At 49.0% G+C, this 17,508-nt stretch overlaps 2 protein-coding genes across 9 annotated transcripts in view; one reads left to right on the forward strand and one right to left on the reverse strand.

Annotated features, from left to right (window-relative positions):
- The first annotated feature begins 389 nt into the window (after window positions 1-389).
- On the forward strand, window positions 390-9,179 carry STARD5 (StAR related lipid transfer domain containing 5). Of its 2 annotated transcripts, none has more exons than XM_006075386.4 (6): window positions 390-615; window positions 1,196-1,245; window positions 1,602-1,734; window positions 4,709-4,826; window positions 5,930-6,023; window positions 8,580-9,179. In XM_006075386.4, exons 1-6 carry the CDS (start codon window positions 424-426, stop codon window positions 8,725-8,727), a joined length of 735 nt encoding a protein of 244 aa, XP_006075448.3. In that variant the 5' UTR covers window positions 390-423; the 3' UTR covers window positions 8,728-9,179. The 2 variants fall into 2 exon arrangements, with proteins under 2 accessions (XP_006075448.3, XP_006075449.3); XM_006075387.4 differs by having other exon boundaries at window positions 392-540.
- A 1,917-nt stretch (window positions 9,180-11,096) lies between these two features.
- IL16 (interleukin 16) overlaps window positions 11,097-17,508 on the reverse strand; it is a 123,392-nt gene continuing 116,980 nt past the window's right edge. For 4 of the 7 annotated variants that reach the window (XM_044933383.2, XM_025271289.3, XM_025271286.3 and 1 more), the window contains 3 exons: window positions 14,706-14,964; window positions 14,350-14,475; window positions 11,097-11,577 (listed from right to left, as the gene is read on the reverse strand). In XM_044933383.2, coding sequence (XP_044789318.2) covers window positions 11,384-11,577; window positions 14,350-14,475; window positions 14,706-14,964 — 579 coding nt within the window. In that variant the 3' untranslated portion in view covers window positions 11,097-11,383. Of the gene's footprint in view, window positions 11,578-12,036; window positions 12,199-14,349; window positions 14,476-14,705; window positions 14,965-15,170; window positions 16,898-17,508 lie in introns of those variants that run through there. The other 3 variants (XR_003105188.3, XM_025271288.3, XM_025271290.3) reach the window with 3 other exon arrangements.

The raw sequence follows: 17,508 nt of genomic DNA on the forward strand, positions 1-17,508 counted from the left end.
CTCTGCGCACACTGCCTCTCCCACCCCTAGAACAGCCGCCCTAGAAAGGAATACCTGATGGAAATTTCACCATCATCCACCCTGGCAGAAAGCCTCTGGCGCACTCAAGACTAAAGTCCACTATGCTTACACAAGCCTACGACGTCATCCAAGACCTGTTCCCGCCCTCTTGGCTCTCCACCACTGGCCCTCCCAAGTTCCGGCGCCCCCAAGCCCCTCCCTGAGCTGGGACGGGCGAAAGGCGGATCCCGGGGGACCTTGCGACGGGTGCCCTGGACCAGCCCAGGCTGAGCGCGTAGTGTGCGCTGCCGGACCAGTCTATCTCCGGCCCTGCTAATCTCAGAGTAGGGCGGGACCTATCAGACTGTCTAAACCAATCCTAGATTGGGGGCGGGGCTGGGGCGGGACTCTGGGCTCCAAGCCATGCCCTGGTTTTCCGGCTTCCCAAACCCAACTGCGGGGCCGCAACCGCACACTTTGCCTGCGACCCCTAGGCCTGGCGCATCTTTCGGCGCAATGGACCTGGCGACGGCCGCGCAGGTGAGCGAGGCGGTGGCGGAGAAGATGCTCCAGTACCGGCGAGACAAGTCAGGCTGGAAGATTTGCCGGGAAGGCGTGAGTGAGGAACGGGGGCAGAAAGGGGTCGTGGGGTCTTTGCTCCCTGGGGCTGGGGTCTCAGAAGCCCCTAGGCTCCTCCTCTCCCGTGAGTTTTTCTGCATTTTATCCCCTGGAGCTAGATTGAAGAGGAGATTCCACTGGGGGTTGTTTCCTTAAAAAAAAATATAGGGCCAGTTGTGCACACAATGACCCCTAGGAGATGAGTATGTGTCCCTTTCACTAAATGACTTAGTCAAGGTCACCTGCTGGCAAATGGTTAGGGTGGAGCGGGAAGCACCAAACAGATCTAAATTGTCCGAGGAAACAAGATGCATGGTGGTTTTTAAAGAGATTTGAAAATCTCCAGTGCTCTAAAGCTCTTCGAGTAGCCACACGAGATCCCTTTGTCCATCGCATCATCCTGGAGGCAGCTTTGTTCAGGACTAGTCCCCACTCTGTCACAAATCAGTTGGGTCTCACCTTGGACACTTGCATCTCTTGAGGCTCTTGACTTTTCTTCCATAAAATAGGGGATCGGGCTCTATCTCCCAAGAGCCCTTTTAGTTCTAAAATTGTGCGATTCTGTGCCTTTTGACAGAACGGAGTTTCAGTTTCCTGGAGGCCATCTGTGGAGTTTCCAGGGAACCTGTAAGTGCATGCCTTGCTCAGAGCTCCTCAGGGTGTCACACCTCTCCTGATGTTTCTGTGGGTTTGCTTCCTTTGAGACGGCAGTCCATCCTAGCACCTGGAATCAACTTGCCAGTCATCCTCCGGAAAAGCTTCTGCATCTAACTAAATCATTTCCTCAAACTGTATTCTTATGAAAGCTTAGCGTCTGTCCGTTTCTGCAGGCCCATGGGGAGGTGGGCCGGTAGATGTCAGCCCCTTCTCTGCAAGGCTGTCTTAAAGAAGAGTGGCACACATGGCTTCTAGTCCTTCTGTGTAATCCCAGAATAAACAAGTTTGGTTGGTGCCTTGGGGTCACATTGCTCTTTGTGCTACAGGTACAAAGGAGAAGGCATTGTGAACGGGACACCACAGCAGGTGTGGGACTGCGTGAAGCCACTTGCTGGGACTTTACGAGCTCAGTGGGATGAGAATGTGAACAGTTTTGAAATTATTGAAAGCCTCACTGATGTAAGTCTTTCCAAGCACTGTTATCCAGAGACAGTAAGCTGACTCTGTCCCCTCTGTGAAGGGTCAGTGACACCTTTAGGCAAGGAGTTGTTGTTGTTTTGTTGCTAAGTTGTGACTGACTCTTTGCAACTGTAGCCAGCCAGGCTCCTCAGTCCATTGGATTTCCCAGGCAAGAATACTGGTGTGGGTTGCCATTTCCTTCTCAAGAAATTTTTCCTGACTCAGGGATCAAACCTGCCTCTCTTGCGTCTCCTGCATTGGTAGGTGGATGCTTTACCACTGTGGCACCTGGAAAGCCCTTAGGCAAGGGGAGTGCCCAGCAAATAGGTTGCGCACTGCTCAACACTTAAACCCAGCCTCAGCTCAGTATAGGTATGTACCAGTGAGACCCAGAGAGGTAGAGCTGCCCTAAACAGAGCTGAGAGAACCCTGCAGTGGCTAATGAAGGCAGGAGTTCAAAGTGAATGTGAGCTCTGAGAATGGTGAAGCAGCCTGGATTGGACGCATCAGCTCTAGTTGGAAATATTGCCCCTTGATGGGACCATGATAATGAGTCCTGGCCACAGACTCAGGATCCTCCGCCAGCTGTGAGACTGTGCTGGGGGCAAACTCTGGATGCCACTTTCTCTGCCGATAAAACATGTGGTATCTAGCCTAGTGCTGCCCAGTAGAACTTTCTGCTGTGATGAAAATATTCGACAACAGCGCTGTTCAATACAGGAGCCACTGGCCCCAAGTGGCCACAGACATTTGAAAGGTGTCTAGTTTGAAGAGATTGTTAATTTTATATAATTTTCATGATTCAGTGTAAATTTAAATAGCCATGTGGAACTTGTGGCTGCCATATTGGACAGCAGAGATCTAGTTGGTCCTGCCCTGGGATCCTCTGTAGTGTTAAGCATGTGTGTGTATGCTAAGTTGCTTTGTATCTCTTTATGACCCCATGAACTGTAGCCGCCAGGCTCCTCTGTCCATGAAATTTCCTAGGCAAGAATACTGGAGTGGGTTTCTATTTCCTCTTCCAGGGGATCTTCCCAACCCAGGAATCTAACTGGGTCTCTTGCGTTGGCAGGCAGATTCTTTACCACTGAGCCACTTGGAAAGCCCCGTAGTATTAAGAATCCACCTCATTTTGATTATATAAGTTAAGGAGGAAAAAAAAAAAGACATAGCCAAAAGAAATGAAAAAGTTGCCTTGAGGAAATGTTGCTAGTTTTTTTTTTTTTTTGAATGGTGCCTTGATTTTGACATCTGTGGACCTAGTACCCTCTTGGGTGCTTCTATAGCAGGTGTTATGAAACCTGAAGCCGTAATTCTTTACTATTTGATCAGCAGAAACCAAGTATTCTTAACCTTCACCAGGAATTCACATTTCAATTCATTATCACAGGAGTTTACGTCAGTGTTTCGTGAAGGGTGGGGCACAAGGTGATAGGTCTTTAACAGTCGAAGCTGAACTTCAATCACCCCAGTGAAGTCACTCCATTTCAAGCCTTCAATCTCTCTGATAACTTGAAGCAGAAAGTCTCAGGGGCTGATGTGCCTTTGACACCTTGCTAATCTCCATTATGACAGACAGCTGGCCTCAGGCTCAGAATCAGAACGCAAGAATTCCGTGTGTGTGTGTGTGTGTGTGTGTGTGTAGCAGTTGTCTTTTATTTATGCCAAATGATACCTTCTTTTTCATTTCCAGCAGTTAAATAGCTTCCTTTTAAAATAAGTTTAAGTTTTAAAAAATGAGCACATTTAGATAACAAATATTAAGTGAATGGGCTTCCCTGATGACTTAGATGGAAAAGAATCTGTCTACAATATAGGAGACCTGGCTTCAATCCCTGGGTTGGGAAAATCCTCTGGAGAAGGGAGTGGCTACGCACTCCAGTATTCTGGAGAATCCCATGGACAGAGGAGCCTGGCAGGCTACAGTCCATGGGGTAACAAAGAGTCAGACACAACTGAGTGATTAACACGTTAAGTGAATAATGGGATAGGCTGTCCCTGGGACTGTCCCATCCTGGGGCCTGATCATGTGACCCTGAAAGGGCCAAGGTCCTGCTGGAGTAGGGAAACCGTGGGATAAAGCATGGGCTTGAGGGGTCCTTGACTTGTAAAGTGGGGGAATGAACTTGGTGGAATATTCTGAGACTGGGTGAAGTTCTAGGGGTACTCCCTCCCAGGGCTGGGACTGGGGGAAACCAGAAAGCTGTGTAGGACACATATTTAAGGAGGCACTGTTCTCAAGGTTGAGCAAGAAGAGCAGAGTCAGCTTAAGAAAGGAATGGCCTCTCTTGCCTCAGGCTAGACCCGGCCCCGTTCAAGTCTCTCTTCACCCTGAGCTTTGTGGTCAATTCCTTCATCTCTGCAAGCCTCAGTTTTCTTATTTGGCCAAATGGGTAAATGAAACCAGTTTCTCAGTTGTGAGGGACCACTGAGAGCATTGTACATAAACTCAGTGGACATGAGTTTGAACAAACTCCAGGAGATAGTGAAGGACAGGGAGGCCTGGCATGTGGCAGTCCATGGGGTTGCAGAGAGTCGGACAAGACTTAGTGACTGAACAACAAAGAACTTTGTCCAGACAGACTCTTGTTATGTGCTCCACCAGTGACAACTCTCATGGTCCTTTTAAAAATTATTTTTAAAAATATTTATTTGTTTTTATTTTTGCCTGAGTCAAGTCTTAGTTGCCGCAGGCCAGTTCTTTGTTGCATCGTTTGTGCTGCCCTTGTTGCCGAGGTCACAACCCAAGATTTTGCAAACTGGGTATATTCTCGTGACCCCGGCACCACCTCCTGGGGAAGTTCATTCCAGACCCTCTAGGTCACAATGCCACCTTGCTGTCACTGCTGTTCCCATCTTCCAGAGCCTGGCTTATTGGGACCGGATGTGGGGGTGGGTGAGCTCCGAGTGGAGTCAGGGCAGGGAGCAGATGCCAGGCCATCGGATGCAGCTGGACCCCTCTTTCCTCTGACAGACCCTGCTCTTCAGCAGAACCACTACCCCCTCGGCCGTCATGAAGCTTATTTCCCCCAGAGACTTCGTGGACCTGGTGCTGGTCAGGACGTACGAGGACGGCACCATCAGTTCCAATGGTGAGCGATGGTGGCCCTGCTTTGAGGTGTTAGTGGGATGCTGGTCTCTGTCTCCCCCACACCCACCCAGTTCCCCAAAGAAAGCCCACCAGCTAGAAATCCCTGAGGCATGCACAGCCTGGGCCTGTTTTTCTTTGTTCCCTTCCCCTTGTCAGGTTTGGGGGGATTCTGTGCCAGGGAGGTCTGAGATGAGAGCATCCATACATGTCATTTTACTTTGAAGACACAGATTCCATCAGCACCCTGTTTTCATTCCTGCTGAGGTGAATAGTTTGTACCCCAGACACACGGGCTGTGATTTAGCTCGAGGGAACCCCAGGGTGTGGTGATCCCCTGCACCCATGGTGTACCTTCCCAAGAGGGCTGTGGCGCTGTCGGCTCCCCGACTTCCAGCCAGGAGCAGAGTTCCTGCCTCTGCACTTTTTACAGTCCCTCCTGCAGAAAGCGCCAGCCTGGCTGCTTTCCTGAATATCCCATGTGGGGACAGGTGGTGGCACATCCACACCTCTGTTGGCCGGGAATTGAGAAGGAGACCTTCTTCCTTCTACACTCGAGCCTGACATCTGAAATGTTCTTTAAAAAAAAAAAAAATTGTATTTATTTGGCTGTGCTAGGTCTTAGTTACAGCATTTGGAATCTAGTTCCCTGCATGCGTGTATGCTCAGTAATGTCCAACTCTTTGTGACCCCCTGGACTGTAGCCCTCCAGGCTCCTCTGTCCATGGGATTCTCCAGGCAAGAACACGGGAGAGGGTTGCCATGCCCTCCTCCATGGGATCTTCCTGACCCAGGGATTGAACCCACCTCTCCTGCATTGGCAGGTGGGCTCTTTACCACTGGGCCACCAGGGAAGACCCTGAATTATTCTTTCCTCTAATACTCTGGCAGGTTGGAGAGGGTGTGTGTGTATATGTGAGTGCAGAAGTGTGTGAGCACACATACGGGTGAACGCATGTGTGTGAGGGACAGTGGGGTGGCAGTAGGGAGAGCTCAGGCTCCAGGTGACTGGTCTGCATACACTCTGGGTGCCTGGTAAGGCCCTTCAGCCACTGTGGCCTGATTGCCGGAAGTTGTAGCTCCCTTACCCTTTACTCTTTCTTCCAGCTGCCAATGTGGAGCATCCATCTTGTCCCCCAAATCCGGGTTACGTGAGAGGATTTAACCATCCCTGTGGTTGTTTCTGTGAACCTCTGCCAGGGTAAGGACAACCTCCTAGAATGAATGACGTGCCCAGACCTCACTGGCTTCACTGAAGATGTCCTGTTGTTGTTGCTGAGTCGATCAGTCATGTCCGACTCTTTGTAACCCTGGGGACTGCAGCATGCCAGGGCACTCTGTGCCTCACCATCTACCAGAGTTTGTTCAAACTCATGTCCATTGAATCGGTGATACCATCCAACCATCTCATCCTCTGCCTTCCCCTTCTCCTTTTGCCTTCAGTTTCAGCATCAGATCTTTTCTAGTAAGTCAGCTCTTTGCATCAGATGGCCAAAGTATTGGAGCCTCATCTTCAGCATCAGTCCTTCCAGTGAATATTCAGGGTTGATTTCCTTTAGGATTGACTGGTTTGATCTCCTTTCTATCCAAGGCAGAGGATGTTCTACTCAATGGCAACATTAACAATGATTCCCAATAATTAAAATGCCTTACACCTCTCCCAGGCCTTGCTGTTACAGAGCCCCACATACACATATCAGTGATGTAATATGCCAAAGTTCTATTGGTGTGTGAGAAAGAATTGTGGTGGTATTGTTCAGTCACTCGGTCGTGTCCAACTCTTTGCAACCCCATGGACTGCAGCACACCAGGCTTCCGTATCCTTCACCACCTTCCAGAGTTTGCTCAAACTCATGTCCACTGAGTTGGTCATGCTATCTAACCATTTCATCCTCTGCTGCCCCCTTCTTCTCCTGCCTTCAAAATTGTGGGGAAGTGTCCTTATTTCTGATGTGGGGAACCCTCCCTCTAGTCCTAGACAAGCTGGGCAAATGTCTTGGTCCCATTTAGCAGATGAAGAAACTGAGGCTCAGGGAGGCTGGGGAGTCTGTGCAGGGTCACAGGCTGGCCATGTAGGGTCTAGGCACCCAGTCTTCTTAGAGTTCCCTCAACAAGGAATGAGGTTGAGATGCTCTGGCCTTATGGGTAATTCTGAGAGCACAGCATGAGTCAGCCCCAGAACTGAGCTCAGAAATGGCTCTGTCCCCTTGTTCTCACAGGTCATGGCCAGGTTTTTGGTTTTGTTTTGTTTTGTTTTGTTTTGCCATACTGAGCAGCATGCAGGATCTTAGTTCTCATATTTTTGGTCTAAGTCTCCATTGTTGCTGTTTAGTCACTCAGTTGTGTCCAGCTCTTTTGTGATCCCATGGACTGTAGCCTGCCATGTTTCTCTGTCCATGGGATTTCCCAGGCAAGAATACTGGAGTGGGTTGCCAGTTCCTTCTCCAGGACATCTTCCCGACCCAGGGATCAAACCCACATCTCCTGAATTGGCAGGTGGATTCTTTACTGCTAACTACCAGGGAAGCCCTCATTTACACTCTTCAGTATTATTCAGGGCATCAAAGTGTTTTGTTCATGTGGATTATATCCATCAATATTTACTATATTTGACATTAAACCTGGGACATTTTAAAATAATGATACATTCATTAGAAGTGACTCATTGGAAAAGACGCTGATGCTGGGAAAGATGGAAAGCAAAAGGAGAAGGGGACGGTGGAGGATGAAATGGTAGATAGCATCACCAACTCAACACGAATTTGAGCAAACTCCAGGAGACAGTGAAGGACAGGGAAGCCTAGCATGCTGCAGTCCAAGGGGTTGCAAAAAGTCAGACATGATTTATCGACTGAACAACAACAACAGCAATTACATGATAACATAAATATTGTGAAAAATAACTATTTTTCAAAAGAGAAAATAGTAGAGAGTGGTCTTGCTTTACATTTGAGGAAATATTAATGTCAGGCTTAATAGAAGCTCACATCTGCTTCTACAGTCTGTTGTGATACACACATCAAAGAGCCTTTGGAAACTGGGCCCCCCACCACAGCAGCAAAGCTGTTAACAACTCCATTCAAATAAAATGCTCAGGGACCTCCCTGGTGGTCCAGTGGCTAAGACTCCATACTTCCAATACAGGGGATGCAGGTTTGATCCCAGGCTGGGAAAGTAAGATCCCACATGCTGTGAGTCATGGCCTCCAAAAATTAAAAATAAATAAATAAACAAAAATGCTTGGTCTCCACAAAGCCCATGCCTTTGTTGTGCTGGCCATGGGAAAAATTTGTGAGAATAAAATACAGGTTGAGAGAATGGGAGAGAAAAGGCAAATCACATCTTAGTGCTGTGAGGAAAATAGCCTTGACCTTAAAAAGCCCTTGAAAGGGTGTCAGGAACCCCCAGGAGTTGCCAGACCTCTCGCAGAATCACTGCCCTCAATGGTCGGAGGGCAGCATCATGTCTCTTTCTCCCAGGACCTGGCACCAGAGTAAGTTCTCTGGAAGACTTTCCTGAGTGAATCAGGCACAGGGAATGAATGACCTTGCTGTGATGGAAATGGGGGCACGTCCTCACTTGCCATCGATGTGGGGCCAGGGAAGCATGCTTGAGAGAACACACTTCCATCCTGAAAAGAAGCAGGTCCAGAGGGGACCCCTGGGCAGTAAACCCAGCGAAATCCCTGGGTTTGGACCACTTCCTTGGGTGGGCCCTCAGTTCTGGAAACCTAACAGCCCTGTTTTTGTTTTCACAGGGAGCCAAACAAAACCAGCCTGGTCACGTTCTTCCAGACTGACCTCAGTGGTTACCTCCCACAGAGCGTCGTGGACTCCTTCTTCCCCCGCAGCATGGCTGGGTTCTATGCCAACCTTGGGAAAGCAGTGAAGAAATTCTTTGGTTGACAGCCTGGCTGGTTGGCCAAGAACTGCAGTGGCTCGTGCAGAAGGGCAGTTGTTGAGACACCCCTGGAGAGCCTGGGAGCCCATGGGCTCCTTTGGAAGACACCAATGGAAAGTGCATCTCCAGGGGCAGCCCTGGGTCCCCTGCTTCTCCATCTACTCGGGTGGGGCTGTTGTCATCCAAGCACACCTTCTCTGGCAGGTGCATAAGAGCCCCCGACCACCAGATGGGGACTCTGCCTGGGCACCATGCGACACACTAGGGTCCAAAGCCTTCCTCTGCCAGTCACTCTCAGAGATCCCCCAAAACCCAGCTCAGCCCCTTTGTTGCATCCGAGCTCTCCGTCCTGTACCACAGACCCCCGGATGTATGGTGCTGTGCCAGCCTTCCCCTTAAAGACATCAACTTGATGTTTAAAAAATGAGATGAGCCTTCAGGAAAAACACTTTCAGTATTCCTTTTGTTGTCTCTTTTATTGAAATCAGTTTTCTTTCTTTTTCCCCTGCATGAATTAAATTTCATGTGCCCCAGGGAAACCAGGCAGTTTGAATATGGCCCTGGAAGCACTCTGGAATTGATTCTGGATGGAGCAAGCCTACAAATGGGATTTGAGGAGAACCTTCCCTCCCTTGGGCATTTGCCTTTTCTTGTCCTTGGTTATGGAAGGTGGAGCAGGAGTCTTCTGGCCTCCAAGCCCTGGTAGGGCCATAGTGCTGTTACCAAATCCATGGGATTTCCCAGGCAAGAATACTGGAGTGGGTTGCCATTTCCTTCTCCAGGGGAGCTTCCCGACCCAGAGATCAAACCCATGTCTCTTGCATTGGCAGGCAGATTCATTACTGCTGAGCCACCAGAGAAGCCCCAGTCAGGGGATACTGCTGCTGCTGCTGCTAAGTCACGTCAGTCGTGTCCGACTCTGTGTGACCCCATAGATGGCAGCCCACCAGGCTCCCCCGTCCCTGGATTCTCCAGGCAAGAACACTGGAGTGGGTTGCCATTTCCTTCTCCAATGCATTAAAGTGAAAAGTAAAAGGGAAGTCGTTCAGTCGTGTCCGACTCTTCGCGACCCCATGGACTGCAGCCTACCAGGCTCCTCCATCCATGGGATTCTCCAGGCAAGAATACTGGAGTGCGGTGCCAGTGCCTTCTCCAAGGGGATACTAGGTGTTGCTAATCAATTTCCGTGCCCCAAGCTTAACAATCAGGCACTAAGTAATGACCAAACCAAATATCCCTTTGATCAGGCACACAGGTAGTTTCCCTACAATGTTCTGTCTGCATTTAAAAACATCTTGGCCTGTTGTGCATGTGCTTGGTTGCTCAGTTGTGCCCGACTCTTTGTGAACCTATGGACTGTGGCCCGCCAGGCTCCTCTGTCCATGGCATTCCCCAGGCAAGAATACTAGAGTGGGTTGCCATGCCCTCCTGCAGGGAATCGAACTAGGAATCGAACCCAAGTCTCTTATGTCTCCTGTATTGCAGGCAGATTCTTTACCTGCTGAACCATCGGGGAAGCCCCATCTTGGCCTATTGGTCTCTACCAAATCACAGAAGAAAGGACTCACTCTTTGTATCATTTACCAGCTGGACAAGTTTCTTACTGTCTTTGGGTCTCAGTGTTCTCATCTATATAACAGGATAATGTCACGCTCTGTAGACACTACTGTGATTACTGAAGACAGTGTCCACTTAACACCAATATGGTGCTTGGCACATGGGAGGTAAATGGCAGCCATGTATATTTCACCCTCTCAAACTCTGGCCGGTCTATTCTGTTGGCACAGCTGAGCACACATGGAGTTGCACGTGTCTGTTTATTGCTCTGTCACTGGGTACCACCCCGGCTAGGAGCACTTCTCCAACCCCAACCAAAAAGTTTTGCAAATGCGCTATGTGATAGACCATATTTTCCAAAAATAGCCCAAGCCGCCTTTTCCCTCCCCTTAAACCTGAGCAGATCTGGGCCAGCTCTGACTGATGGAGCACAAGAGAAGTGATGCTCTTCAACTTTGGAGATGAGGTCATATCAAGGATGCAGCTCCTACCTGGCTCTCACACTCTCGGAGGACATCCAGTCATGTATTTGAGGAAGCCCTGGCCATAGGGAGAGGCCACCTGCAAGTGTCCAGGCCAATGGCTCCAGCTGAGTTTCTAGCCAGCAGCCAACCTCAGGGACCCGTGTGTGAGTGAGTGACCCTTCCAGTGGTTCTAGCCTCCAGCCTTTGAGTTGGTGCCAGCTGATGTCAAGTGGAGCAGGATGAAGGGAACTTCCTCCAAGCAGGCCAGCATTGCAGACTGATGAGAAAAACAAGGTTGGGGTGGATCGTCACCCAGAGACAGGCCTTAGAAAACCTGCAGAGCAAGCCACGGATTTCATATCCAATCATATATCCATTTTATTTACAGCACCACAGTATTATCACTAAGCTCTCTAGATGCAGTCTGTCGTTTGTATCAGCCACCCCACTGTGACTGTGCCCTAACTTCTGGGACCACCCTCTTACTGGGTGGGGTCCCAGAAGGTCCAGACCTGGGCAAGCAGCCACCGGGAAGCACACCTGTGCATTCCACCATTGGGTGGGGTTAGCCGTGACCCTGAGAATTAGCAGTTTGGGGACCTGCATGTGGTAGGCTCTGGCATCCACACTGGTGCTGGGCCTAAGGATCTCCAGCAGGTGGGGTCCCCTTGGACTGCAGGCTTTTCCTCCTGAGGACGATCGTCACAGGTCCATCAGGCAACGCCTTGATGATGTTCCAGGCTTCAAACCGCGTGAGGCCCTGCATGGCGGTGCCGGCCAGGTGTAAGATTTCATCTCCCGGCTGGACTGTGTCACTCTGTTCTGAGACCACCCCTGGAATGAGAGAGGAGAGAGTGGGTGCCTTGGGTGTCAAGGGAACAAGTAGTCACCACCTACCCTTGGTCTCTGAGGAGCCAGGACAGCTCAGAAGGGAACTGGAGCCCATCCCTCTGGAGCTCAGTGGTCAATCTAAAGTGAGGCATCCCAGGACTTCCCTGGTGGTCCAGTGGTTAAGACGTCACCTTCCAGTGCAGGGGGCACAGGTTCAGTCCTTGGTCAGGGAACTAAGATCTTTGTTGTGCAGTGTGGCCAATAAATAAAAAAAACAGACCAAGCATCTAAACAGACATTTCTCAAAAAAAAAAAAAAAAAAAAGCTAAAATATACTGGGCAGTTATATATCACAGGCTTTGTGTTAACACTCAGCGTTTATGGCAAGAGTCCTAGGACTCTAGTAGCTCTGTTACTGTTCCCTTTTCATGTGGGAGGAAACCAAGGACTCAGGTAACTCACCTGAGCTTCGAAGCTGCTGTGTGGTGGGTCTAGGTTTGAACCAGACTTTGTGGCTCTAGAGTCCACGTCCCTTGGCCGCACATCACCCTGCAGCTGGCAGACTCATCCCCGTGTAAGCAAATGGGACCAAGATGGTGTCGTGACTCGCCTACGGTCGTGCTCCTATTGGTGGCAGAACTAACACTAGAATCCAGGTCCAGTGACTTGGAGACCTATGCTCATCTCAAATTGTCTTTCAAAAGTTAGAAATATTGGGAATTCCCTGGTGGTCCAGCGGTTAAGACTTCAAGCTTCCACTGCAAGGGGTGTGGGTTCAATCCCTGATTGGTAATTAAGATTCTGCAAGGAAATAGCAACCCACTCCAGTGTTCTTACCTGGGAAATCCCATAGACAGAGGAACCTGGCAGGCTACAGTCCATGGGATCACAAAGAGTCAGACATGACTGAGCACACACACACACAGGCTGTGCAGTGTGGTCAAAAATTAAAATAAAAAGTTAAAAATATCTTTCTCAGAATTGAGGACTTCTTGCGTGGTCCAGAGATTAAGAATTCACCTTGCAATGCAGGGAATGAGGTTGGGGACCTAAGATCCCCACAGGCCTTGGGGCAACTAAGCCTGTATGACAACTAAGCCCTGCATGACACAACTAGAGAGAAGCCCATGTGCCATAACTAAGACCTGATGCAGCCATAAATAAATAAGGTGAAGTTTTGGTTAAGGATAAAAAAAAAGCAATTCTATTTATATATATATTATGTATATATAGCTTTTCCAGAGTTGGAGTAAACACAGAATCCTTCAGAAGCTCCCATGTGAGCCTCAGTCCTTCCCCCGGTTCAGCAGTTGTAGCAGACCTCCCAGAAACAAAACCAGTCTGCAGTGGGGGTTCCCTGGGGCACAGGGAGCAGAGCTAGGAGGGCCTTTGAGTCTCAACACTAAGAGCCCAAAGACATACACCCACAGCTCTTCTTATAGATCAGGAGCCTCAGGTCCAGAAGACAATAGTCACTTGGCAGTTAGAAGCAGAGCTGGAGGGCTTCCCTGGTGGCTCAGTGGTAAAGAATCTGCCTATCAATGCAGGAGATATGGGTTTGATCCCTGATCCAGGAAGATCCCACATACTGTGGAGCAACTAAGCCCACACACTACAACTTCTGAGCCTGTGCTTTAGAGCTTGGGAGCCTCACGTGCTACTACTATTGAAGCCTTCGTGTTCTGGAGCCTGTGCTCTGCAACGAGACACCACTGTAATGAGAAGCCTGTGCACTTGCAACTAGAGAAAAGTGTGCATATAGCAAAACAGCAATGAAGACCCAGCATAGCCAAAAATTTTAAAAAAGAAGCCGAACTGGACCAGATCCCAGACCACGTGACCCCTTGTCTACAACTCCTGGCTCTGGGACTCAGGGGGTCCAGCTTGAGAAGCAGTGAAGAATCAGGGGTGATTGTATATGACAGCTGCAGGCCATTCGTTATCTTCCCAGGAAAACCCAAGTAACCTCCAACTAGGGTTGGCTTGCTCCCCATCCATGATGAACAAAATCTCAACATTTTGAATAACAGTAGGAGCTGACGGGTCCAGGATTAGAATGAGGTGAGTGAGGCTGGCAAGTCGGACTCTGTGTTTTGTTCATTGTGGGCTTTTTAAATTAATTTCGATTTAAAAAAATATTGCATTGAAATAGTCTGTATCTTGATTACTGAATATTTCAGCACCCCCTTCAATATTGCACCCAGGACTTCCGTGGTGGACCAGTGGATAAGAATCTGCCTGCTAACGCAGGAGACGTGGGTTCGATCTCTGGTCCAGGAAGATTCCATATGCCAAGGGGCAATTAAGCCTGTGCACCACAACTACTAAGCCCGACTGCTCTAGGGCCCCAGCTCTGCAATGAGAGAAGCCACCACAATGAGATGCCTGGCCATCGCAACTAGAGAGTAGCCCCCTCTCTCTGCAACTAGAGAAAGCCCACGAGGAGCAATAAACACTCAGCATAGCCAACATAAATAAATAAATAATAAATAATTTTTAAAAATTAAAAAAATGGCACTCAGGGCCTCACGTACTTCACCTTGGTCCCATCCCTGCCAGGCTGAAGCCAGAGCAGGCTGAGTCATTTACAAGGACCCAGCAAAATAGAAGGATTATGGGGATGTCTGAGCCAAGGAGAACAGGGAGAAAAAGCAAAGTCAAGTTCGTAAGAGGTCTGCCTGCCTCTCAAGAGGGCCTGGGGTTGTGGGAAACCGGTAAGTCCTGTAGGGCCCTCAGAAGCCTGGAGCTGAAGCCAAAAGGGGTCCCACATCACACCTTTGAAGATCCTGTTAACTGTCAGAGGCTTGTCCCCATGTAGGGAGCCCTTCCCTCCTTCCAGGCTGAAGCCCAGTCCCACAGAGGTCTTTTCCAGGGTCACCGTGCAGACTGTGGCCTCTGCTGCTGAGAAAACACAGAAGTTTGTTAGGGATGCTCTCCTTCTGGGTATCAGGTGAGCCTGGCTGATGCTGCCAGGGAACTTGTGCACATGTGCAAATTCACCCATGTGTGCATCGCCCGGCTGGCTAAGTGTTCTGAGGACCAGGAATGACTTAATGGCCCTGCCAGCACTGGCCTCATGCATCCAAAAGTGATGTGGCCCACAAGGCTTCTACCAGGCAAGCAGAACTTACCGGATTCCATGGAGACGTCACTGGTCACAGAGGCTGAACCTGAGGAATCAGTGGAGGAGTTGAGGTCGGTCGTGGCCTCCAGAGTCGGCCTCCTGGTGACAATCACAGCTTGCCTGGGCTCCCGAGCTTGGCGGAGGATAGCCAGGGCATCATTGTGCGTGGCTCCTTTGAGAGATTTGCCGTTGATGGAGAGAACCTCATTGCCCTTCTGAATGGTCCCTTCCTGGGAGGCCAGCCCATTAGGGAACACCCTGTGAACCTGAGCAAACCAGAGGAGGTCAGGACCCAGGACTTACCATATTGGATCTGGATTCTTGCTGGAGGAGGATCACGACCAGTTAAACCTAGGTTCTTGTTGTTTAGTTGCTAAGCGACCACCTCTTTTGTGACCCCATGAACTGTAGCCTGTCAGGCTCCTATGTCCATGGGATTTTCCAGGCAAGAATACTAGAATGGGTTGCCACTTCCTTCTCCTGTGCATCTTCCCCACCCGGGAATCGAACCTATGTATCCTGCATTGGCAGGCAGGTTCTTTACCACTGAGCCACCAGGAAGCCCAGAAGATTCTTTCAAAGAAAATAAAATGAAAGGTGTCCTAGTTCAGGGCTGCTAGCCAGCTTCACTCCCTTCTCTACCCAGAGCAGAGATCATTAGCCAAAATGGCCAGACTGGCCCTCAAAATTCTTCCCAACACAACATCCTAGACTGTATTGCTACAATCCTAGTTAACATTTGGTTGCACTCTTTTGCCCTTTGTGCTCTGCATCAGCATTCTCCCAGGGAAACTTTCTTCAAGCACTGATTTTGTGACATATTAATAGATACTGTGTTAGAAAAGTTTCCAAGGTCTAAGAAAATTAAAAACGTTGGATAAAATACAAGCTCTGAAAACGTCTACTGTTTAAAAAAATATTAGAGACTCTACAGTGCAGGCTGGCATGATAATTCTCTAAGAACAGGCCATATAATATAGTGATCCCCAAAAGATTCAGCAAAGCATTCTTTTTTTCATAGAGAAATTCTCAGGCCACATATTTCACAGAATGCAGAATTCCTATCCTAGGAAGTCTGAATATTTTTAAAGCTCTTCCCCTAGAAATTCTGATCCTTAATTCCAGTTAAAAGAGACCATCCCCACCTAGGTTCCTTTTCTGAAAAAGTGTAGGATTAAAAAAAAAAAAAATCTCATGTCTTTGCCGCAGTCATCTTCTTTTTTTTTCCTGTAATACATTTTTTTTTACGTGTATAGGGCTTTTTATTTTTTGGCCCCACGGTATGTGGGATCTTAGTTCCCTGACTCAGGATCAAACCCACCCCCTCTGCAATGGAGGCACAGAGTCTTAACCACTGGACTCCCAGGCAAGACCTGCCTCAACCTTTTTAATGATGTAAATTCTAACGTGCTTAATTAGGAGGACTGAATGACAGCATGAGTGGCCAATCGCTGAACTGTGCTATGTGTTGTTTTGCTGTTATCCTCTGATCAAGGTTCTTTGTTTCTCTAAACAGTTTCAGTGTTGGAAAAATTCTGTTATGGGGTCAGACGTGGTCAAGATCCTCTGATTACAAGACCCGAGTAGGAGGAGAATCTGTTCTGCATCTCCATCCATCCTCCACAAATGAAGCATACATGCCAACGATCCCCCGTCCTGAGGCATGGGGAAGAAAACCTGCACATGTCAGTGGGAGCCCAGCTTGTTCTTGATAATGGACGGTACTCAACGTTAGTTCTCTTTGAATGAATCTGGAAAGGAACAGAAGCGCTCAAACATGGAAGGAGAAAGGGGAAGCTTGGTGCATAGGATCAGCCGATGTGTACCGCTCCTGGCTTTTGAGGCAGTGTCAGCGGTGGCGGCCGACATGGGTGCAGAAAACTGCCCCCTCCAGGGCAGACCCGCAGATCCAAAGTGTTGTTCCCACAGGCAAGCTATCTTTTCTGCTCTTCAATTAGGAAGCAGCCTGTGCCGTCCGGAACGTCTTTATGGTGATCTGCCAGTGCTCAGTGTCAGAAATAGGTCCTCATTGGTTTTATGCGCTTTTTTGTGGTGGAGAGCTTGCTTGCAAAGAAGGAAGTTGCTGCTCACACATGACTGAAAGCAGTGTGCCAAGTTACTCTGGGTACCAGCTGGTCCTGAGAGAACAGGGGGCTGGACCTCGAGATCTGAAGCCTCGGGCACATCCTGAGCTGTGCTCTGTGAATAGCAACAGAAACAGCTTCCTGACCTTTCCAGCTGGGCCCCACCGCCCGCTGCCGATCGTCAGATCTGCTTCACCACCGTCCGTGTTAACACACCTATCTCCCAGTGGGCAAACCCAGGAAAACAGCCTCCTGTACCACACCTGCCTGCCCAAGGCCTCTTTCTGTCCAGGTGGGACCTCTTTCCATCTAGATGTGCTGTGCTATGTATCACAGCCAGACCTTGAATCCTTCCTGAAAAGCCTTCGGCAAAGGCTCCTGTGGTCATAAATCATTCTTGTCTAAACGTTGGTGGCATATGTATGTCAAGCACAGGGAGCTCAGGTCAGTGCTCTGTGATGACCTAGATGGGTGGGATGGGGTGGGGAGTTGGGAGGGAAATCCGAGAAGGATGTTTATATATATACATGTACATACATATATGTATATGCATATATATGTATATATACATATATGTATACCTAGAGCTGATTCACTTTGTTGTACAGCAGAAACTAACACAACATCATAAAGCAACTGTACTCCAATAATAAGATAAAATATTGGTTGCTCAGTCATATCTGATTCTTTGTGACCCTATGGACTGTAGATTTCCAGGCTTCTCTG

The sequence above is a fragment of the Bubalus bubalis genome, chromosome 20 (assembly GCF_019923935.1).
Source record: "Bubalus bubalis isolate 160015118507 breed Murrah chromosome 20, NDDB_SH_1, whole genome shotgun sequence".
Lineage (NCBI taxonomy): Eukaryota > Metazoa > Chordata > Mammalia > Artiodactyla > Bovidae > Bubalus > Bubalus bubalis.